Source organism: Sceloporus undulatus, chromosome 2 (assembly GCF_019175285.1).
Source record: "Sceloporus undulatus isolate JIND9_A2432 ecotype Alabama chromosome 2, SceUnd_v1.1, whole genome shotgun sequence".
NCBI classification, from domain to species: Eukaryota; Metazoa; Chordata; class Lepidosauria; order Squamata; family Phrynosomatidae; genus Sceloporus; species Sceloporus undulatus.
In genome coordinates this window covers 189,880,375-189,904,220 of record NC_056523.1, presented here as the reverse complement: position 1 = coordinate 189,904,220, position 23,846 = coordinate 189,880,375, and the positions used below count along the sequence as shown (strand labels likewise).

Here is a 23,846-nt window from a genome sequence, read left to right as displayed (position 1 = left end):
ACATGAGCTTTGAAAGCTTGCAACATGTATATTGTGCATTTTGGTTGGGCCAGTAAAAGTATCACTGTTTTGGAGGGTTTGGATATTACTGTACTTTGCTATATGGCCAACATGGCTACCCCTGGATATATGCTAGATGATTGTGATTCTACAGAGTATCATGAAAATCTGTCAACCCCCCCTCCCCCCATTCTAATGTCCCTTTACTCTTTGTAATGAGAATATACTAGCTAACTTGACATGAGTGACATATTATCTGATAAATGCTTACCACCTCCCTTTATGCTGGAAGAGCATAGACAAAATCTTACTTTACCAGGTAGAATACAATTACGTCTAAATACTTTTGCTTGCTACACATTTACAGAATTTAAATATCCCTTGCCTTTTTTACAAGTTTCCTTATTTTGGCCAGTCCCATTCTGGTTTTCATTCTGCCTGTAGGTTATGGAGCTGGAATCACTTCCCAAGGACGTCTCTCGTTCTGCCTATACCCAGCGCATCTTGGAGATTGTTAGCAACATTCGGAAGCAGAAGGAGGAGATCACAAAGGTAGGAAACCCAACACATCTGAGCAGTTCTTTGTTGAATGTTAAGTCTACTATATGCCATCAATGCCTCCCAAAGTTATATCTGGACTGTTCCACTTCAAACTGAGGATGGGATGGAAATGACTGTTTCAGTGCTCTCCTTGAATTTAAGACAACAGCAACAAGACATTTTGCATCTAGAGAAGTAGCTTATAAAGGCTATGCTGTTCATCTGGATTTGAATATGCAGGAAGCATTCAAGGGTGGCTAAGCACAAGGATGATCTCTACAAGCAGTTGGTTAGTGGTTCATATAGGGCTCACATGCATGCAAGACAAAGTTCAGCATGCACGAGGTGGTTACTAGGATGCAGGCTGCATTCAAAAACCTAATTCCACAACAATTTGGTGTAATACAGTCCACCGGAACCCATATCATATGGGTTTCTGACTGTGCTTTGCATCTTTGGTAAATCTTAGGAATGACAGCCTCATGTGATAACTTGGGAGGTGTGAAATGGTTCTGGTCCAATCAACAGTGAGTTTTGATATGTGTATTGACCACAGTTCTTCTCAGCAGTCAGCTAGCTCTTCATGCTCTTAAGCTGACAGTTATTAAGGGATGTACAGTGGGCTCTTGGTATCCACTGGGGTTTGGTTCCAGGACCCCCCCACCCTGTGGATACCAAACTCCATGGCTGCTCAGCTCCCAATGGCATAGTAAATTGTTGTGCATTATTTTTTGTGGGTTTTCCGGGCTACATGGCCATGTTCTGGAAGAGTTTATTCCTGATGTTCCACCAGCAGTTGTGGCTGGCATCAGGCTTCACATAGCCCCCCAAAAACCACAAAAAGCTATGGATGCCAGTTGTGAAAGCCTTTGACTTCACATGTTGTCCATAACATAAAATGGCAAAATTAGGGTTTGCTTTTTGGAATTTTAGTGGTTATTGTTGAATATTTTCAAATTGTAGATAGTTGAATCCATTGGATACAGAATCTGTGGATATGGAGGGTGGGTTGTCCATACATGAGAATGTGCCTCTCCTTTTTAAAAATTATTCTGACCTCCTAAATAAGGCACTGTAACTGTTTTACCACAAGGAGGCAAAATGTTTCCTAGCTGTAGCCTGATCAGGAAACAGCAAAACAATTTCCTGTCGTCTGATTTGTACCATAGAGATAGAAACAGTCTCTAGATCAGCATATCATCGTTATCCTGGCATATTGTCTATAACTATACCAATCTTCCATTCTAACAATGCCATACAAAGCATAGTGCATTTTGTCCATAGAAATAACAAAGGATAGAATATTACCACTCTGCCTTCATAATCATCACAAGTGGGTTTTCATCTCTGCTCCCAAAATTGGGTGGCTAGGCTCCTGGCCAGATCTGCAACTTGTGAATATGCCATCAGAGCCCATGTGTCCAAGATGTTTGAGTGACAAACGGTTGGTAGACCAACATTTCAATCACACTGCTCCCAGTTGTCACTAGGACAGTGGGCCCTCATAGTGTCCAAGCCCTTTGAATACGTGTGCCACTTGTGTAAATGTCTGATCACCAAGGAGTATGGCACCAAGCTATGTTTTTCAGCTTTGTCAGTTAGCAGAAGTACCAACTGTCTTATGGACCCCTGAAGGTACCTGGCCATGCTGACCACCAAGACTAGTACTTGCTCAAAGCCTGGAAGGCTAGTCATTTGATGTTTTATAGCTGTTTTTTCTTATTAGGAAGCCTCTCTTTTTTTTCCCGAAGATATTTTTAATTTCATTTTTCAAAGGTATTTTTCATTTTCATCTCCATTTCTAAAATGTCATTTCCTTATCCATTTCATTCATTCATATTCATTTTTTGTTTGTTTGTTTTTTGTTTTGCTTCTCCAGATCTTGTCTGATACCAAGGAGCTCCAGAAGGAGATTAATGGCCTCACTGGGAAGCTAGACAGGACTTTTGCTGTCACTGATGAGTTGGTCTTCAAGGTGAAGTCTGGGAATCAGAACTTAATGGGAATCAGGGAACGGGGGATTCTCGTTTGCTGGCCTTCCAATCTTTAACTTTCTCTTTGTGTCTCCTCCACATTGCTTTCTGCAGGATGCCAAACGTGATGAGGCTGTGCGGAAGGCATATAAGTATTTGGCAGCCTTACATGAGGTGAGAGGCATCCTGCAGCAGTAATTATGTCACCCACCACCAGCAGCATTCCTACCTTCCCTGCTGCAAGCCTTCCCAGGACCCTTCCCAGCTGATGCTGCATCTTCTCTCTCCCATAGAATTGCAGTCAGCTGATCCAGACTATTGAGGACACAGGCACCATCCTACGGGAAATCCGGGATTTAGAGGAGCAGGTCAGGCTCACCTCAAGGGATGTGGGCACAGGAAATTACTGTGGCTCTCAGATATATGGGCTGTGTTGTCTTTCAGTATTCTAGGAGATGACTGCAAAGATAAGATGCTTTAGTCAGATTCTAAAAAACTCTTTGGCATTTCCTTCTTTAAAAAGAAAAAATGCCTGCCTTTCCTGCTTTACTGTGATTCTCCTCTTGCTTCTCTTTCCTTGTTATAAAGTTTGTCAGTTCTGGCATGACATAAATATTGAGATAGTTTGTAAATGTCCATACCTAAATATTTTGGGCTTCACTATTGGTTCTGTATCATTAGTTGATTTGTGCAGTCTTGCTGTACATTGACTGAGGACTGAGAAAATTTTAACATCCTGAGAGTCTTGGCTTCCATTTAGCAAACAGGCAAGCCTGTCATCGTTAAGGTTGCAAAGACAAAATGTGTGGATGGTTGAGCAGATTTCCAGTGTTTAGGAGATGTGGCTTTTTGCCCTTCCCCACAATGAGTGGGATCTGAATTATCATGCCTGAAACTGAATTTGGGATCCACTGCACTTTGTAAAGCATGAAGTATTATACAAGTGATACAGTTTGGGAGCAGGGTGGTGTTTAATACTGTCTGATTTAACAAGCATCCTTGGTTCAGGAGTAGAAGCAACAAGATTTTTTTTTAAAAAAAGATTCTTGACACAATCATAAATGGAGTAATTGGAGTCCTGGCTTTGATTGGCACTTGCTGCACAACATTGCCAGAGAACTAGGGTTTTATGGGGCTTCGGACACTGAAGCATTCCTTTTAGAATTACCACTAAAGGTTTGTCCCAGATGTCACTTTAGCCTGAAAGTTGTCAGAGACATCTGTTTTCACTTTTAATAACATTTTTTACATTTATAACTATTGAAGATGAGAAATACGATGTGTGCTGGTGGTTGGTTTTGCCTTTTCCTTAATGTGAAAGCAATCATTTCAAGGTTCTAATGCACAGCAGCCTTTCAACATTTTTTCAGGTAGCCTAATTGGCTGGTTCAGTCTACTGGGTAACAAGATGTGCAGGCATGCTTCTGGTTTAAATGAAAGCTTTCCCTCCCATCACAAATATACACAAAAACGTAAACCACCCTTGTCTCTCTCTATCTTTTCCAGATTGAGAGTGAAACTAGCAAGAAAACCCTGAGCAATTTGGAGAGGATTCTGGTTGATTACCGGGCCATGAAACAGGAGAACGCAGTATTGCTCAGTCATTCCCAAGACACGTGAAGGCCTCTTTTCCAATACACACAGCCTGGTGCTTCTGAGGGCCTGGCCTCTGTCTCCCATGCTCCCACTCTGCTGTGCCTCTAACAAGAAGGGGCATATGGAACAACTATGTGCTCATCCTTCCAGGCTCTCTATGCATTGTGAGTGCCTAAAACTGAGCCAAAGTGTGGCACATTTTTGGTGGGAATGGGGGAGAGTGGACCCCTTGTGCTGTTCTTATGAAACAGATTGTATACTTAAGAAGCAGATGCTGAGGCAAAAGGCACTGTTTCCTCCACTTAACATTTCAAGCAAAACCCATTTCTTCTCTCCTTGGAATCAAACAATAAAATCACTTTTCTTTCTTTCTTTTTATTTTTTGCAGAATACTAGTGCTAATATGAATTTTAGGATGCCTTCGTTTCTAAATCCCGTCACTCCACCTTTGCAATATTGCTGTCTGGTTTTGAAGCAGAGTCAACTATAGATTTTGTGCAGATCTCAGAAAAGTTGACTTTAAGGGTTACAATTCCCAGTATCTCCCAACTAGCATGGACAGTGACCCTGCTGCCTGGGGAATTCTGGGAGAGGTAGTCCAAAAGGGTGTGATGAGTTCAGCACAGCTAGACCTCAGTAGTATGGAAAGCCAGCTCAAAACAAGCATGTAGACACACCCTGACAGGCCCTTCGAATCCAACTTCCACTTCTTCAGCTCACAATCCCTGGGGAAACAGTAAAGGGGATGGAGGATCCTGGCCTATAATAGATGCTCCTTTCTATTCTCGGCTGGGCTGTCCTATCCCATGGCTGTCCAGAAAGTGTTGCTGCTCCATGGTTCCCCAGAAATGGATATGGGTAAGTGGAGCAACGCTGATTCCTTCTCTTTTGATACTCAAATTCATCCACCGTCCAGACAGCTCCCTTTGTGTTCTCCACACGCACGAAGCACTTGTGCAAGCTGAGGTTGTGTCGAATGGCATTCTGTGGGTTGAAGAGAGTCTCTGAGAAGGCTTCAGGATGTTAACAAAGCTGCCTTTGGTATCCCTGATCTTGTGGCAGAGCTTGAAAAAGGTACTTTTTTTGGACTAAAGCTTCCTTAACACACACACAGCCAGGCTCAGCCTTAAGTTTTAATTCTGTTTGCCATGCCCATTTCTCCCTTCTCACTTATATTCTCAATAGGCCTTCAGTCCCCTTGAACTGCCATCTGATATGTCTCCCTTGTTTGTCCCTTAACTTCCTTCCACAGTGTTCTGGGAATAGTAACATACAAAACATTTGCTACAGAAATTAATAGAAACATGCTCAGTGACCACGGCCATGTGTTTGAGAGAAGAGAATATAAAAAGGTTGTCTTGTACTGGATCAGACCATTGGTCTGCATGGCCCAGCACAGTCTATTTTAATTGACACCAGCTCCTCAAATCAAGTGACAAAGCTGTCTCCTAGACATGCTTCTGGAAACCCTTAGTGATGGATCACCTGCATGTTAAGTGTGAGGGTCTCTAATACTGTCCTGCTGACATTTGAAATGGCCTTTTGGGCAAAGCAGAATCAAAACATTTCTGAATGTTCATCTTGACACATGTACATGTGTTCCTAAAAGTGCTTTCCTTTTTCAGTCTACACATCTCTCCCACTTCCCATGGTACCTCTCTGTCTCTCTCACCTCCAATCCTGCTTCTCCAGTCTATGATCAAAAAAGCTGTGCTTCCAGTTATGCAAAGTACAGTGTTACCTCCACATTTGCTGGGGTTAGGGGTGAAGGACTCCCATGAATGTAGGAAAAACAGAAATTAAAAAACACTATTTTTTTACTTAAGAAAATACCTCTCTAGGAATCTCCAGGTCCTCCAGTGTAACTCTATTGTCAAGATCTGCCAGAAGCTGATCATAGAATCATGCTGAAGGACATACAAATGCCCAGAGAAGTGTTTTCTCTAGGAACCTCTAGTTTCTCCAGCACAACTCTAGATCAACTTCTGACAGAATTGCACTGGAGGACCTAGCGATTCCTAGAGAGAACATAATAAAATTGCAAATAATCAAAACCGCAAAAGTCAAAGCCACAAATGTGGAGGACTAGCTGTATACAAATCAAAAGTCACTATGGCTTTGCTTAACTGCTGAACTGGCGAATCTGGGCTGCTGTTTTCAAAGCTTAAGACTTTTCATGCATCAAGAGATACTTCTCCACAATGCATCGTCTCTCCTATTATCTTTTCCTCTCCTGCTCTAAGGTGACTTTCCCCACTCCCATCACTCTCCACAGCCTGTACTGCTACACATTCTCTCCTCCATGAAAAACCTCCTTACCTTCCAGGTAGGTATGTGGTGTCTGAAGTAGCCAAAGTTGTTGTTGAACCACCGATAAATCTCATTCAGGCTGAGCTGTTTCTTGGGAGATTCTAGGATAGCCTGAAAATCATAAACATAACATTATAATGTAACTGGAGGAGAAAACAGGTAAGACAGCCCTTGGAAGAACCTGACACACATTAATATTGTCAGTTAATACTGGCTTGTTGCAAGTGCCATTAAAACTTTACCCCTAGCAGCTGTCCTACACAGACTGAAAAGTGGGCCCCAGGATCATCTATTGTGGCGTTGCCAGAACAATTCAAGGCAACTTAGTAGTTGCCCATGGTTGAAGAGCTATGCTCTGGCAACCTGTGTGGCACTGCCAGGGGATACACAGCTATGGCATACCTGTAGCCCCTCAGATACTGATACTCAAAAGGAGTACTTGGCTTGTTAAGATCTAAGGGCTTGTCTTCTCAGGCCAGAATACTTTGGGCTGCCCCTGGAGTATTCTGGCCCCATAGTCCCCCATTACAGTACTTGCTCTTCACAGCAATGACAGCCGGCTTCCTTCCCACATGATCCCTGTTGGTGCCACTGCTGAGGTTACAACGAGGTGTCCAGCCATGTTGATGCTAAGTGCCTTGTTCTGACCTCAGAGCAACTCACGCCAACAGAAGCAGTGCCAGGTTGGCTTGCAGGCACCACGTGGGAAGGCAGCCACCCATCGTCACTGCGGAGAGCCAAAAACCTGAAGTAAACAGTAAGATTTTAAAATTAGGTTTAAGGGAAGGAAAGGTCAAATTGGGTGCAGACATTGTGCAAACAGTCTGTATCCAATTTGTGTGTTTGGCCCTACATCATGTAAACAGGATGCAATGAGTCTGGAGGGAATTGGAATAAATAACCCTTGTAGGTAAGTCCTAAGACAGCCCTTCTTGCAGTTGCCCCCTCTTACTCAGCTGCCCCTGTGTGGCACTGCTTTGCCAAGTGAGACTGATGTAAAACTTCAGCTGCCTCCCTGCCCTATGTTTCCCTTGCAAGTAATTTGATAACTGCTTCACTACAACATTGTTCTTGTAAAGTGGAGAGGGGGGTCTGGCAGCCATGCAGTGAACCCAAGAAAGCTGTCAGCTACAGGAAACAGACCCAGGTTGAAAGCAACTTTCCTCAGGGCCTCAAAGGAAGAGGTCTTCTCTGAGGATGGAACTGTGCTGTAACTTGGAAGAGGTGAACATCAGTGCCACATGAACTAGCAGGAATGGTGCTGGGGGAATTCACTCATACATGGGAAAACAGATTGTACGGTAAAATGATGCAAATATATAGTTGTGTGCTATTTGCAGGGGGCTTCCTATTTCCTTTTTGCAATAACTTACCCAACCAATGAGGGCAGCATATGTGAAAGGTGGGCGGGCAGTGGTGTACCTGTAAATGGCCATGCTGGGGTTTCTTTCTGGGGTGAAGAAAAAAAGGATGAAAATGTTAGTAAGAGCAATCTTTCACTGGAGTCTTCTTGTCCTGCTTAGAAGCCCAGTAAATTAGTTGTAGCCCTGAGTAGGATTGCTTACCAGTAGAGCTGTAATAATAATAATAATAATAATAAATTTTATTTGTATTTCCTCCTCTCCCTGTGGATCAGGCGGGAGGCTATGAAGGCTGACTGGTGATCTGTGTGAAAGAGCACCCTGTATATATGCTCAAGGATAGTCCCTTGCAGCTAATTAATCCCAACTACATGGCAGGAGGCTTAGATTTCATATACTTACCATCATTCAGAGTCAGTTTGACATTAAGCTAGAGCTGAATGCTAGAAATGTGTATTGGGAAATGTGTTTAGTTGCAAAATGGAACTTCTTGTCCTATTAGTGAGGGGAGAACAATCTAGAACCTGGATACATCTCAGGATAATCTCTGAGGCTTAGTATTGCCAAAATCTTCAGCAAGATATATTATCAGGAGCTGGAAATATAGGCATAGCCCTTATTTGGATGTATCAGCTACTACCATGCAGACTTCTAATAATGAGGAAAAGTACCATACATCAGTGAGAGCCAGCATAGTGTAGTGGTTTGAGCACTGGACTATGACTGGAGAACACAGTTAGATTCCCTGTTTGCCATGGAAACCCACTGGATCTTGGGCAAGTCACATTCTCTCAGCCTCAAGGGAAGGTTCCTCTGAACAACCCTGTCAGGAAAACCCCCTGTCAGATTCACCTTAGGGATGCCATAAGTAGGAAATGACTTGAAGGTACACAACAACACAGTGGTATGTAGACAAGTGAGTGTGGTGTTGTGGTCTGAGTGTTGGAGTAGGATTTTGGGAGACCAGGTTTCAAATAATCACTCAGCCACAGAACCTCACTGGTTGATCTTGGGCAAGTCATATACTCTGTTTACCAAAGAGGGAGAAAATAGCAAACCGCTCCTGAATAAATCTTGCAAAGAAAACCCTATGAGAGGGTTGCCTTAAGCTGGAGTTGACTTAAGACCAACAAAACATATATCAGTGCAATTGGCCATGAAATCCCATATCCCACACGGGCAAATAAGAATAAACTATACAGTGGTGCCTCGGGTTACGAAATTAATTCGTTCCGCGGCACCGTTCGTAACCCGAAAAGCCTTCGTAAGCCGAATTGCCATAGGCGCTAATGGGGAAAAGCCGCGATTCCGTGCGAAAAAGCCGAAAAAAGCACCAAAAGTTTTTTCGTAACCCGAAAAAACATTCGTAACCCGAAACAATAATTCCCTATGGGATTTTTTCGTATCCCGAAAATTTCGTAACCTGGGTATTTCGTATCCCGAGGTACCACTGTATGTAGATTTTGGTATATGGACCTGGAAGTTTCAGGCCTGTATGGTCTGACTTCTTGTAATTTCATTCTTCCCTCAGAGGTAGGCAACATTCTTTTAAGTTGTCACATGCCCGTGTTGGTTTGTGCCTTATGTTGAGTAACCTTGCATCTGGTGCACAAAACAAATGGTGGGAACAGAATCCCAGCCCCCAATCCCTGTGAGTGAAAGGAATTTACTGTGCCAAACTATTTGTTTCTGCAAGGAAGAATGAACAATTCTCTACCAGTAGATAAAGAAGAGGATTCTCCTTGGGGTTTTCAGACACTGGAAAAACCCTTCGTTGTTGTTTTCCCTTCAGCATTCAATTATTTTTTCCCCATCCCTAGTGAATTAATCTCTTACCTGCACTACTATGGACTTCATGGTGGTTAGAAAAGGGGAACTCACTCCTTGAGTCTTTGCTCTGGGGTGAGAGGATTAGCTCTGGTGCATATGGATGCTGTGATTGAGAGCTGGATGCCAGTTCTGCTCGCATAAGATACAATCTCTGCTTCTCTTGTGCCAGCTAGAGATCATGGAGGCAAAGAAGAAAAAAAAACACATTCAGTTTCTCGAATCTATATCTAGAGTAGCAAACTTCTTTCCCCCTGAGGAACAAATTAATTTTCAAGTTCTCAAGACGGTTGCACTCCATGCATTGGGCCAACGATACTATCAGCATATTTAAAGCTCTTACTACAAGAAACTAAGCTTTAGGAGATGCATTTTTAAGAATGGAGAAGCACTCCATGTTTGAAAGCTGGGAAGGAATTCTCAAATGAATTCTAGTTAGCTCAGCAATCACATAGCAGGTTTTGGCCCCAGGGTCCCTTATGCATGATCTAGATGTGCCACCTACCATCTTAGGAAAAGACGCCAAGAAAGGCACATTCTACCCTTGATCACATTCTTTACACCTAGGCTAGAAATACACTGTAAATTTCATGTCCCACTGACCACATGGGGGAAGGAATCATGCAAAAGAGGATACTGCTCAGAGAGCGAGGCAGAGGACTATAGGAGTGCAAGAGCATCAATGGATGCCTTTCTGCTTCTCTTACTATGTCCTTTCTCAGCCATTCTACCATTCCATCCTACCTGGTCTTCTGGTCATCACTCCCACCTCTCAGCCTGATTTCTATAGACTCTAGGGACACACAATCCTTATTTATCTGTTTTTAATCTTCCCCAAACTCACTACTTTTAACATTTTCCTTAATATGTTTTTGTTGTTTTTTGGTGTTGTTGTTTTTGCATTGCAATCATTCAAAACTGGTATCAGAATATATGGCTTTGCTCTTAAGTGTGCCTTTGTTCTTTCCTAGCTGAGGTTGTCCTTACCTGATCCTCCAACTTACGCACCAGTTCCTCTTGCATCTGCCATTCAGTATGGCCCCCTCTGTGCTCCCGGGCTGTAGCTCTGAAGAGAAGGCAGGCGTCAGTTATGACCGCTTGAAAAAATCCCAAGTACTGTACCTGTTTTGCAAACCCACACTCCCAAGGAAGTTGCTTCCCTTCCTGTTCACTCTGCCTTCTACAGCCAGGGACCCGGTGGAGGTCAGGCACTGCACAGTCCCTCAGCAAGTACTGCCTTTTATAGAACATAGAGTTCAAATCTTTGCACAAGGCACTGTTTCGTTTACACAGCACCTGGTGAAAATGTGCAGTTTCCTACCACAAGATGCAATTGTGTTGACCAACTTGGGTGTCTTTGGAAAGGGACTAGATAAATTCATGAAAGATGAAGCTATCAGTGGCTACTATTCAGGATGGTTATATATCACATGCATGTCAGCCTTGCAGGGTGGTGGGGGAGAGGAAGAAAGAAGATGCAGTTGTACTCATGTCCTGCTAGTGGATTTTCCAGAGGCATTTGCTTGGCCATTGTGGCAACAAAATGTTGGACTAGACAGGCCTTTGGTTTGCTCCAGCATGGCTCTTCTTATGTTCATGTGAAACTAAAATTGACTGTCTTCCTTCAAGGAAATCAGTTTTATTTGCAGGACACTGGGATGGTCATGGTTATCCAAGCTTTGTTTTTGTCCCCTTGTTTGCAGGCTTAATCTTCTCATCTGCTTCACTCTATTCAGCCCTCATTACACAGCCGTCAATGGATAGGGGATCCAGGGTGCTTTCCCAAACCCCCAGAAGTTTGGCTACATCTGAAATAGAGTATATCACAGCTTGAGTCCAAATTATTTGAAAGTGTATATGTGTCTCTGACTGCCCATCCGTCTTCAAATCACCTGTTGACTTATGATGACCCTGTGAATTTCATAGGGTTCTCTTAGGCAAGGAACCCTCAAATGTGGTTTTGCCAGTTTCTTCCTCTGAAATGTAGCCTACAGCACCATATAAACCTCCCAAGCTTTAAGATCTGTGAAGGAGGGCTTTCTCTTGGTCCCACCATACTCACAGGCATGTTTGGTGAGGATGCAGGAAAAAGTCTTCTTGGTAACTGCTCCCAAGTTGTGGAACTCTTTTCCACAGGAGGTCGAGTTGTTCCCCTGCCTGCTGTATTTTCACGGACAGGCAAATGCCTTTTTATTTAGGCATACAAAAGCTTTATTTAGGCAGACAAACTTTTAATGGTGGGGCATTATGTTTCTCTTTTAATATATTTTAAACAGGCTTCTAAAACTGTTAATCTGTGTATTTTAAACAGAACTCAACTTTTAAGTTTTTTAAAAAAATTGTATTCATTTTAAATCAGTGGTCCCAAAATCTTTTTGGGTTACCATCCCCTTTCCTCTTGGGTGAAAACCCTAATGCCCCCTCCCACAAGCCCAATGTATTTCTTGATATTAGGCATATCGTTCTACTGCACATTCAAAGCAACAGATCTAGGCAGATGCTCCCTTTGCCAGTCAGTCACTCTAGGAGTAGCAACCCAGTAGCTGCTTAAGCAGTAACTGAGATATCGCTCATCCATACTGGCTTTGTGGCAAGGAGTGTGCAGGATGAGGACCACACCGAGTTACACTACAACCACCACCCTAGCAACGCCACTGTTGCTCCCTAAATGTCTGTATTTTTGAAGAAACAGGGCATAGCATTAATGTCCCTTGTGAGACATAAGGAGCTGCACAGAAGAGGTTTGGCCAGAAAGTGGGGCAAACAAGGGACCTCCTTTCTTTGCCCTCTGAACTTCAAACACTCTGTGGGAAAAGAGTAGATATGGCAGGACTGGGTTCCTCCATCCTCCTGGTATGGCCTGGCTCCATCCATGAGGCAGGCAGGAGGATCAGGGAGTAACTGCGTGTGAGGAAGGCTGCTGTCATTAACACGAGGGCCTCCAGCTTCATGAGTGGGATGCAGGAGGAATCCAGAGATTCTTCCTCCTCTTAAGTTCCAAAGCAGAAGACTGTCGTGTCAATTCTGCTTTTTGCTTCAGAAGTTGGAAGTTGCTTTCTCTCGTTGACACAAGCCTCCTGCTTTGGGAGTCAAGAGGAGGAAGAATCCCTGGATTCCTTCTGCATCCCACTCCAAAATTGAAGTCTTTTTCAGGGACCCTAAAAAGATGTTTCATGCAACCCGCATCCTCATTATGGTCCTAAAGGCTGCTGGTTCCCCTTGTCTTTCTTGCCACCAATACTTTGACTGAAAGCCCCTCTGCTGCCCCTTTTCCCCTCACCGCCCTCTCAGATCTTCCCACCACACCCAGAGGGTGATGTAACACCCACTTTGGGAATCACTGTTTTAAAAGGTTGTGAGTTGCCTTGAATCCTATGGTGGGAGAAAAGCAAGATATTAATTAATACTTTAATTAAATAGTGAGGATATTTGGGTGGTGGGAGGCCACAGCTAGAAGCCATAGTCCCACTTTTCTTTAAATGTACAAGCAATGATTTTATGTTTTGAGGCTAATAAATACGTGGAACTATTGAGTTAGACACAGATAGAGGCAATTCCAGAATAAATTGCATGTTAGGCAAGCACAAAATATTTTGATGCCTGAGGCCCTGTATGCATAGGCCAAATAAAACATCTCCCATATCCTTTTGGCGGGGAGTCCAGATGATGCACTGCCCAATCCCGTGGTTCTGGTGCAAATAGTCCAGATGACATTCAGCCAGTTCAGCAATGAACCTGCTCTATAACACTGTTAAAACATTTATTTCAAAGTTACATTTTGCTACTGTTCTTCCCAGATCTAGACCCCCAGCTGCAATACCAGGCACCTGTTTACAACGGCTATTCACATGAGCGTTCCACTCTGCTACTATGCATTGCTCTTTCTGAGAACAAAAATGAGATGCCTAGCCTCAAGCACATGGCTGAGTGCCTTGTTCTGACCTCAGAAGGAGTGATGTGTGCTAACAGCAGCCACGCCAGGCAGCACAGCTGTGAAGGTTCTCCATATGCCCCCTCTACCCCTTTAGACCACTTTTTTTATCTAAAAACAACCTTGCTGCCATCACCGGATGAATTACCCTCCTCCACCTTAGCAACACATTGGGACTTTGCTGGAGGATTTCACAGATACTTTCCCTTGCCAACGTAGGAAACAACTAGCCAAGCCAAGGCACATAAAAAAGAGTGCAAGGAGGCAGAGTACTAAAAAGAAAAGCTTTATTTTAACTAAAAGAGTTTAAAAGCAAAAGGATATCACAAGATGAAGGACCAACATGGCCTCCGGATACAAACAGAAAGTGCAAGTTACAGAGTACAGTCATTTCGGCCAAGCCAGTAGAACAAGCAAAAGTCCTAACACCACCGACTAGTACATATTCCTAATCTTACAGCTCTGATGGGAACTGTAGTCCTTCGTGTTTCTGTTTAGCTAGGTGCCTGGGCTTCATCATAGTCTGCCTCAGGAGATCCGGAAACCATCAGCCAACAGGCAGGCAGGCAAACAGACAGACAGACCAAAAGCCTCGTGTTGCATCCAGGCTTTCTAAAATCTCTCTCTCAGAACCATCTCAAAGATTCGTACTTTTCCTAACTCTCCATCTCATTGGACAACTGCCATCTCATCAGCTGTGATGTAAACCCTCATTAAAATGTTCCTCCCCCAACATTTAACCCTTTGTTATCTGGGAAGAAGTCCTCTAATAAATGGAGGGATTCCAATTTATCACATGCCCCACAAATCTCAGTTGGTTTGGGAACGGCTGAAGGTTGGAACCAAACCAGCTGGGATTTCATCCTGTAAACAGACATATATTATCACAACAGCTACCTGCCATCACTACAGAAAGCTCCAGGTAACAGGGGGATGTTGGGGCAATTCCAGGGCCAGAATACTCCAGGCTGCTCCCAGAGTATTCTGACCCATGCACACCAAGCCTGAGGCAAAGGACCAAACAAGACTCCTATCTGGAACTTTCTAAGTACAGAAGCCAACTGGACCAGAAGTTGATTCTTACTTTAACACCACCTGCAACAGTACCCAGGGAAATAAGCTGTGTGGCATCTTACCACTATTCCTCTCCCCATAACCCTTGAGCACCTACTGCCTGACATAGTTGCCTTACTCTGCCTAATAGCAGACTCAACCTGTGATCCAATTTCAAATATCGATAAAATGCTGTGGGGTTGTTTGTAAACACAGATGCAAGAGAAATCTGAAAACTCAAAACAGCTGAAGCAATGAAAGAAATGGCAGAGGGAGGTGCACAGCCCCTGACCTGAACATTTTGTTTTTTAAAGGCAACTGGTGCTTTTGTTACAAGAGAGCATGCTTTAGGCAGGGGAAAAGAGAAGAAGATATGTATGCTCACCTTTCCACAGGACTGTGGAAGTAAAGGGTGGTGTCCATAACTAACGGCTTCCCAGGGGACCTCTCTTTGAAGTGGCTTGTGGGAAGAGAGTGAGACCGACCACATTTTTCAGTGTTAATCCCTGCAACTAAGCCAGACAGGGAAGAGAAGAAGGGTAAGCAGGAAGCACCCATGCTGACCAATGCCATCTTTTCTCCCCTGCTTTTACTTGCAAGAAGATGGGTTAAGGCCTGGACCTGCTGGCTGGACATCCTGTGATAACATCCCAGAAAGAAGAGATACCTGTTGACTGCTGTCTGTGAAGATGACCTGAGAAGAATAAAGGGGAGATTTGTTTTCAGCTACTTATTCTTGAGCTGATGCTAAGCAGACTGTTTAACTGGAAGAGGTGTTATATTTTTGACTTGAGGAGGCCTACAGCAGAAAAACTCTGATACCTGCCAAACAGGAAAGTGATACCCTTTTAATCCTATATTATATGAGGAGGCCCATGCATCATATATTTTCTGCTCAGAATGTTTTGTACTATAACTTTTTTCGTTATATTACTTTAATAACTAGGAAATTATCGCTAGCAAAGAAGGAGGGTTAAAATATTTAAAAAATTAAATGCACTGTAGATTTCTAGCTACCATATCTTGAAATTCTAGATTTCTGAAAGTACTTATATTGACTGGTTCATATACTCCCCATAGCTCTTGAAAGATTTAGGGGTCCTAGGAATACCTGCTGGATTGGCACTATTCGGTTTTGTTTGTCTTGAGAAGTGGTGATGGACTTTGGCTGGCTCAGCATCAATGTCGAATGCACCTAGGAAGGAGGAAAGGGGCTTTGCCGTAATATTTTTTTTAATTCATTTTTTAATTTATACATTAAAATCAACATACGAAATTCAGACAAACACCAAGTAACAAAACAATTAAACAATATACCAAATAGAACAAAGCCAAGCATAACAAAACAATACAACTTCATCTTCCATCTTGAGGGGGAGAGAGGCAAGCCAGCAACAACAGGCCTCACCTGAAAGAAGAAGAGCCCTCCTTCCGACCACCATCTTGAGGGGGAGAGAGGCCTATGTGAGAGAGCTGATGAGCTGGACTTTCCCCCTTCCCTACTGTCATCCCTTTCTCCTTTTGACCATCCATTAAGAACCCAAGCCCTTCCTCCATTCCATCTGCCTTGGTCCTGGCCTCAGAGGTAGAGAAGAACTGCTGGACTTCATCTCCTTCCCGACCACTTCTCCCTTCTCCTTTTGTGTCGTGTCTTTTTAGATTGTAAGCCTGCGGGCAGGGAACCGTCTAACTAAAAGATTGTATGTACAGCGCTGTGTAAATTTACAGCGCTTTATAAATAAAAGTTAATAATAATAATAATAATACAACACAGACTTTCTGAACTCCTTACTGACTTCTTTTTATAGCTTTCCAACTTCTTCTTTTTTTCAGCTAAAAACAATAAATTCTTCACCCTACTTTATCTCTCATTGGAGTGAAAAAGATCAGTGATTTGGAATGGACTCTGGCTTTTTGCTGCTCTTTTTTTTAGCTGGCTTCAGGCCACCTTAGGCAGCCCCAGAGCAGCTTCTCGCTGATCCAGGGATATGCATCTTCTGTATGCCATGCCCCAACACGGCCCAAAGCCAGTGCTTTTTGCCTGTCTGCTTCGGGCAAATCGTAACACACAATCTAATATTACTCTATCTTGTTGTTAATACTTTAGGAAATTTCTTTTTATATCAACCATGAACAGGGACGTAGCCAGGATTTTAGGAAGGGGGGGGCAGACTAAGTGCCACCATTATAATGGGGCTTGGGCATGGTGGCGCAGCAGCATGCACCATTCATTTTTCTAATGGAAGGGGGGGTCCAGACCCCAAGACCCCTCCCTTGGCTACGTCCCTGCCCTGAAATAACTTTATCCTTCCATACTTTTTTGTAAATCTAATTTATGTTTCTCCCATGATTCTCCTCTTAATAAATATGTAAGTTCATTTTTATTGTGATTTTAATAACTGATTTTTATGCTCTTGTATTTTAAATTGTGGATTAGGGATTGTGTTATTATTTTACTATGTTTTATTTTGATTGTAACTCGCCCTGATCCTCCAGGGAGAGGTCGGCATCTATTGTGATACCGTTAACGGTTTTAACAACCATTCTTTACTATCTGAACAATCTTTTCTGTTCCATTTGCCAGCATACAAGATACATGCAGCAGTTGGCATGTAAAATAATAGCAGCCTGACCCTAACAGCCTCTTGATATTTGCCAAGAATGGACCAACTGTCCCTCAGTGTTATGCCTTGGGACTTACCTGCTGCTTGTACGGTCCAGCACATTTCAGCACTGATGGGCGGTTCTGAATGTCTCTTCTTGGGGAAGGCTGCAATATGTTCTTGGGGACTGGAGAAGGGGATGGCTTCGAGCCAGGCATTGAGAAAAAGAGTATCTCTGGAATAAAAATTCATCAAATTTAATTAAAATTGGTGCATCTTTTCCTTTTATAACCCTGAGCCCCAGTGGCCTACCCTAACATTATTATTATTATTATTATTAACATTTATTTAGAAAGTGCTGTAAATTTACACAGCGCTGTACATACAATATTTTTAATTAAACGGTTTTACAAGTGAGTTTTACAAAAAGATGCTTAGATCTGTACTACTGTGAGTCTGTAATAGAGTTTCCCTGTCTCTGTCCCCACCATCTTATTGGTCACTGATATGTGACCTGATATGTTTTGAAAATACATATATTAAATAATTGAAATGTCATATGTTTTGAAAATCCTGTTTGCTAGAGCTGGCAATAACAAAAAAATTCAACTTTATTCAAAAAGAAAACAAGAGTGTTTCTTTTCCCCTCAAAATGAGCCATCTCAGTATTAGACATTAACTGACAACAAGACATTAATTACTTAAACATACTGTCAGTGTGAAAAGTACATAACAACTGAGTATTTCACCTAGATGCAATACATTCTTGTTTCCTGAAGGCACATAGTTGGGCCTTACTGGCTAACACAGCTTTGTTGTTGTTGTTGTTATCCACCCTTGAGTCAATCTTGACCCATGGCGACCCTGTAGATGAGACATCTCCAAGACTCCCTATGCTCCACTGCTCTGCTCAGGTCCTGCAAATTCATACCCATGACCTCCTTAATAGAGTCCATCCATCTAACATGTACCCTTCTTCTCTTTCTGCTTCCCTCCACCTTTCCTAGCATTATTGTTTTTCCAGTGAGCCGTGCTTCCTTACGATGTGGCCAAAGTACGACAGCCTCAGTCTAGTCATCTTGGCTTACAGAGAGATTTCTGGTCTGATCTGCTCTAGGACCCATTTGTTTGACTTCTTGGCTGTCCATGGGAGCCTCAGCACTCTTCTCCAGCACCACATAACCTCAAATGAATTCTCTTCCTATCCGCTTTCTTAACTGTCTGGCTCTCACATCTATACATGGTCATAAGGAATACAATGGCTTGTATGATTCTAACTTTCGTGCTCAGTTGTATGTCATTACATTTTAGGATATTTTCTAGTTCTCTCATAGCTGCCCTCCCCATTCTTAGTCTTCTTATGATTTCTTGACTGCAGCCTCCATTTCAATCAATGTTAAATCCCAGCTATGGGAATTCTTTTACTATTTCTGTTTCCTCATTGTCTAGGATGTCAAACTGCATTATTTCTTCAATGCAGATATAGTCTCAGGAGTTTATCAGACAAGGGGAATTGGAAGTATAATCCAATGGCAATCTGAACGCAATCATGGGGTTTAACGTTATTGCATGATAGACCGCCACACACAAATTTAGGGAATGGGAAGTCAGTCCGAACGCAATCATGTGGTTTCACGTTATTGCGTGATAGAATGCCACATGCAATTTGAGGCAATGGCAAGCTATTTTCGGGCAATGGGGAGCCAGTTTGAATGCAGTGCGCATTCACGTAATTGCGCTAAACTAGTGACTTTAAGTGAATGCGTTCTGGCCCCACTTTCTTTTCATTCGAATTTAAGAGAATTTCCTCCTGTTTGATAAACTCCTCAGTCTTTACACTCAAAGAGTGAAGCGGTGAACAGAGGGTTAAGGAAAACATCAAAGCTCATCCTGCAAGGCTCTCTGGAAGTTGTAGGCAACTGGCTCTCCTCTCAAAAGGAAATGACAGCAGGTGAAACAAAGCAAGGCATGCTAGGAGTTGTAGTTCATATTTGTTTTGTGATGCCATAAATGAGGATGGGAGAGGATGCAAAAGTAGCCTGGATGACTATTAAAAATAAATATAAATCCAAATTAGTATAATTCAAACTAGGCCAATTTCAAATAACCAAAAATCTCTTCTTTAAAAAAAAAAAATACTTGCAGTTCTCTTTGGCTACAGAAAGAGAACAGTACTGTATCATCCCTGTTTAGCATCCACTGTTGTAGCCTAAATCTCTTTGGCTGATGGCTTAAATGGGCAGCCAAGCTTGCAATTTCCACAGGTGACGTTATTGCTGATCTGCTCCCATGGCATGATGACAGCAGCAAAAATTATTATGGGAGGCAGAGAACAGTGTTATTGAAGGAACCAGCGACACCTTTTGGTTGTGCAAGCCAACTCCAAGCTGGCATTCTTTTTAAATGCAAAGGCTGAATCCACTTCTACCACCTGCCCCTTATACCTTTTGTGTGCTTTTAATTATACTGTACTGGCATTTTGATGCATGTTGCTTTTCCATGCTAGTGTTCTCAAAGCCACAGTAAAACATCTGATCCTAGTTGTGAAAGTGTGCATTGATGGTTTGTTAAGCGTTTTTTTTAATGTAAAACTTTTCCTAAAAAATAAATTTGTATAACACTTGCCAATAAAAGTATAAACCTTGTAATTTTACAGCACGCGAAGAAGGGTTTTACCCGAAAAGCATAAACAGAACAAATAAAAAAGCCTTCTTACGACAACACAGCTTAACATACGTTTTGTTCCACAAGAACACTGGAGCACATCTCCCATTTTCCAGCATTCCCCGGTGTTCTTTCCCAAACAAACACAACAGGAAGGTTTCACAAACAACACTGAAAAAATATCAGGGAGAAACTGGCAATGCACTGAACTGTGATATATCTAAAGAATAAATATATAACATGTATATAATAATGAATTGTTTATATACAGTGACCACACTGCACACTGCACATTAAATACACAATCCAAGTGATTAGAAAGCTATATATCCCAGCTTACGTCTATATACTTCCTCAGGTGCTAACAACCTCTGCTGCAGTGAAGGGGTTTCCACTAGCAGAGGATAGCACATGGTTCCACAAAAAGTAAAATTGTGCTCTTTCTGATCTTCACAACTCTGATTCTGGGTTTTATTTCCACAAATCCTAGATAATAGTCCATACTTTAGTGGTTGCAGCAACACAGCATACTGTTTGTAGAAACTCTCTTGGAAATAAGCTATTCCCCATTAGATATAATAAGTCTTTTTTTATATATTTATTCATTAGATATATCACAGTTCAGTGCATTGCCAGTTTCTCTCTGATGTTTTTTTCCAGTGGTGTTCTTTCCCTGAATCTCTCCCTTAGTTGTGATTGACTTTGACTGTGTGATGTACCATGCAATGGAACAAGCAAGGATGTTGTTGTTGTTGTTGTTGTTGTTGTGAGCCTTCAAGTTGTTTCTGACTTATGGAAAACCTAAGAGTAACCTATCTTGGGGTTTTCTTGACAAGATTTGTTCAGAGGATAGTTTGCCATTCCCTGAGGCTGACAGCATGTGACTTGGCCAATGGGTTTCATGGCCAAGCTGAGAATTGAACCATGGTCTCCAGAGTCTGAATCCAATACTCAAACCACTATGCTACAGATAACAATATATCAAATTAAGGTAATGCACTTGACACTTCAAGAACCAGTGTAGTGTAGTGGTTTGAGAGTAGGACTCTGAAACCAGGGTTCAAATCCCCACTCAGCCATAGAAACCACTGGGTGACCTTGGGCAAGTCACAGGCTCTCAGCCTTAGATCTTGCCAACAAATTTTACCAACAAAACCTCATGAAAGATTTATCTTAGGGTCTTCATAAATCAGAAATAACCTGAAGGTACACAACACATTTGGCACTTCATAGAATCACAGGCTGTCAGCCTCACAAAAAGGCAAGCACAAACCCCGTCTGAACAAATCTTGCCAACAAAACCTCATGATAGGTTTGTCTTAGGATGTTCATAAATTGCAAACAACTTGAAGGTACACAACACATTTGGCACTTCATAGAGTAGTGAAAGTAGCCCTTCTCTGAACAGGAATCATCTAAATTTCAGCACTGGGAATGGAAAGTCAAGGATGAAACATCACAGGGAGAAAGAGAGAAACTTTTTGCTATTGTGATTGTTATCAGCAGTGTTAAATTATATTGAAAATAGTAGCAAAGTGCATTCAGTGAAATATTTCCTCAAGCCTTCCTTCTTCCAACCCCAAATTAACAAACATCATGAGAATAGTCGACAATAAAATCCATGTCAATGCTGAAATGTAGAAAGGTAAATTATAAACTCATGTGTAATAAAGAGACTGGAACTGCTAAAACATACTTTTTCAAAATTTCGTGTGGGTTTTTGGGGGAACTCAAACAGAAGTGAGATCTGAAATATGGAAGAAGGCACTATGATACAAAGCTAAATAAATTTAGAAGGCAAAAATGTTGGAAGATTCACTGACGGATGTAAACAAATATAACTGTTATTTTGGGTTTACTTTTCAATTGGAGATGAGGGCAAAAGCTGCAATCTTCCACCTGCTCACTTGGAAATAAATGCCATAAATACTCAATGGGCCTCATTTCAGAGCTAATAAGTGTATGATTATGAGTTTTGATGAGAGCTATGAAGAATGGGGGAGTATATTTGATTTTAATATAGACAATAGTGTGTTTTCACAATAGAATATTAAGACTGCCTTTAACTCTGGTTACTAAAGTGGCCTAGACAGTTGGAAAGAGAGACTAATCCTCTACATGACTACCCAGGGGTAAGACCATTGCACTAAATGGGGCCAGCTCCTACATAAATTAGTACAGGATGTCAACCACATTTAACTTACATACATATTGTCAGTAATTAATGCAAAGAGGTATGCAATACCTCCTTAAATTTCCTGTTGAACCAGAAGGCAATGCAAGGGCAGCTTCTCCCCCTTGTTCCAGGGTCTTATTTCCATTACGTTAGGAATCTTGTGTTTTGCACAACAAGCATATCATTTGAAAGTAAAATGTGCATGCAAATATATGGGGGAAACAGGAGTCAGTTAAGTATGCTAGATGCATACATGTACTATTTTGCTTCTACACCTTACATCAGGAGTGAGAAATGTTCAGCCCTCCTGATCTCATTGGATTGGAACTCCCATCAGTCTTAGCCTTAGGAGAGACTGTGGGAGCTGGTGTCTAAGGAGTTTATCACATGAGAGGAAAAGTGCCCAAATCTCATGGATAAACGGGGTTTAAATCCTGGGAATATCCCACAAGAGCAGGATTGCTTTCAGACATGTCAGGTGATTTTGACATTAACCCATGCAAAAAACCACAAAACGGCACCGCTTTTTCCCAAAGTTAAAAAGTGGCACGATTTTGCGGCTTTCTGCACAGATTAATGTCACATTAATGCCCGAGTCACACAACGTCATCTGAAAACAATCCTGCTGTTGCAGGATATTCCCAGGTTTAAACCCCATTTATCCACAGGATTTGGGCACTTCCCTCTTGTGTGATAAATTGCTAAAATCTAAAAAGTCTTTTTTCACTCCTCTTTGCTCTACATGTTTGCTGCAGAAAATGCAAATGTTTCCTGCAGCAATCACAATATATAGCATTGCCTAAAGCATTTGCTGAATAGTGGCATAATAACCTCTTTTGTACTTTGAGATGAGAGAACAGCTTCTGCCTGAACCACAGGTTGCTGGCAACAGGACTGCCATGTTTTGGCCTTCATCTTCTAAAAAGCAGCAGAAGCCTTTTAAAGCATGGAAACAAGACATTGAAATAAACTGATATTATATGTAGCACTAACGTATTTGGAAGATTGGCCCGCCAGGAAGCATACCTCCTGCATGAAGCCTTATGGAACCACTGATGCATTTCTAAACTTAATGGTACATGTTATACCTAAATATCTAAACAGTGGAAAAGAGATCTCTGAAGACATGTGGAGCTTGGTGACATAAAAGCGGATCCTTTGAAAATTATGAATACAGAAGCTCTGGGAGAAGAGACGGACATTCTCCCAGTCTAATTTATCACCTAATGTGAAGGATAAACAGGAGAAAAAGCATAAAGTACTTTGTGTACTGGAAAGCAGTATAAAAACAAGTTAATTTTAAATACTAGCAGTAGCAGAAGTACAATTTTGCACGGGTTATCCACACCCTTCAATCCTCAGTTGTCATTTCCAGCATGGAGCTATCTGGAGGAACTATGGAGAAATGAATCTCCAAGAGTTTTTGTTTCTCATGATTAAGGCAGATTTCCCACCTTGTATCGGAAGATGACATGGCAGGCTACATAAATTAAATTAATTAATTTACTTTAAAAACAAACAAACAAAAAATAAGTGTCACATACTCCAGGGCGCCTTATTATCCAGGCCAGGTTTTACATTGTCTTGGAGGTATTGCACAGACAAATATATGCATATGTACTCTTTTATTATTACAAATTATGATCTCAGTGTTGAGAGTGCAGTTCAATCCACTTTTAGGCCACATATCTATACCACCAGTTTGAGACAAGTGTAGTGCAGTTCCATGACAAATTCCATAATCCACTTTTAGGTGTATAAAGCTTGAAAGTTAGTTTTAAAAGGGATTTGTTTTGTAACGTGTTGCAAACT

At 42.0% G+C, this 23,846-nt stretch overlaps 2 protein-coding genes across 5 annotated transcripts in view; one reads left to right on the top strand and one right to left on the bottom strand.

Moving 5' to 3' along the window:
- The window catches only part of CCDC22 (coiled-coil domain containing 22), a 31,921-nt gene extending 27,444 nt beyond the window's left edge, over window positions 1-4,477 (top strand). For 3 of the 4 annotated variants that reach the window (XM_042452411.1, XM_042452412.1, XM_042452413.1), the window contains 5 exons: window positions 445-552; window positions 2,420-2,515; window positions 2,628-2,687; window positions 2,807-2,881; window positions 4,020-4,477. In XM_042452411.1, the coding sequence (XP_042308345.1) occupies window positions 445-552; window positions 2,420-2,515; window positions 2,628-2,687; window positions 2,807-2,881; window positions 4,020-4,133 (453 nt within the window). In that variant the 3' untranslated portion in view covers window positions 4,134-4,477. Of the gene's footprint in view, window positions 1-415; window positions 553-2,419; window positions 2,516-2,627; window positions 2,688-2,806; window positions 2,882-4,019 lie in introns of those variants that run through there. The other variant, XR_006102212.1, reaches the window with a different exon arrangement.
- Window positions 4,478-4,553: 76 nt separating this feature from the next.
- Window positions 4,554-23,846, bottom strand: part of FOXP3 (forkhead box P3) — a 33,021-nt gene continuing 13,728 nt past the window's right edge. Inside the window, exons 2-10 of the mRNA XM_042452429.1 lie at window positions 17,293-17,429; window positions 15,703-15,786; window positions 15,213-15,285; window positions 14,977-15,103; window positions 10,595-10,673; window positions 9,617-9,779; window positions 7,793-7,869; window positions 6,429-6,530; window positions 4,554-5,093 (exon numbers count right to left, since the gene is read on the bottom strand). Of these exons, the coding sequence (XP_042308363.1) occupies window positions 4,821-5,093; window positions 6,429-6,530; window positions 7,793-7,869; window positions 9,617-9,779; window positions 10,595-10,673; window positions 14,977-15,103; window positions 15,213-15,285; window positions 15,703-15,786; window positions 17,293-17,412 (1,098 nt within the window). The 5' untranslated portion in view covers window positions 17,413-17,429 and the 3' untranslated portion in view covers window positions 4,554-4,820. The remainder of the gene's footprint in view (window positions 5,094-6,428; window positions 6,531-7,792; window positions 7,870-9,616; window positions 9,780-10,594; window positions 10,674-14,976; window positions 15,104-15,212; window positions 15,286-15,702; window positions 15,787-17,292; window positions 17,430-23,846) is intronic.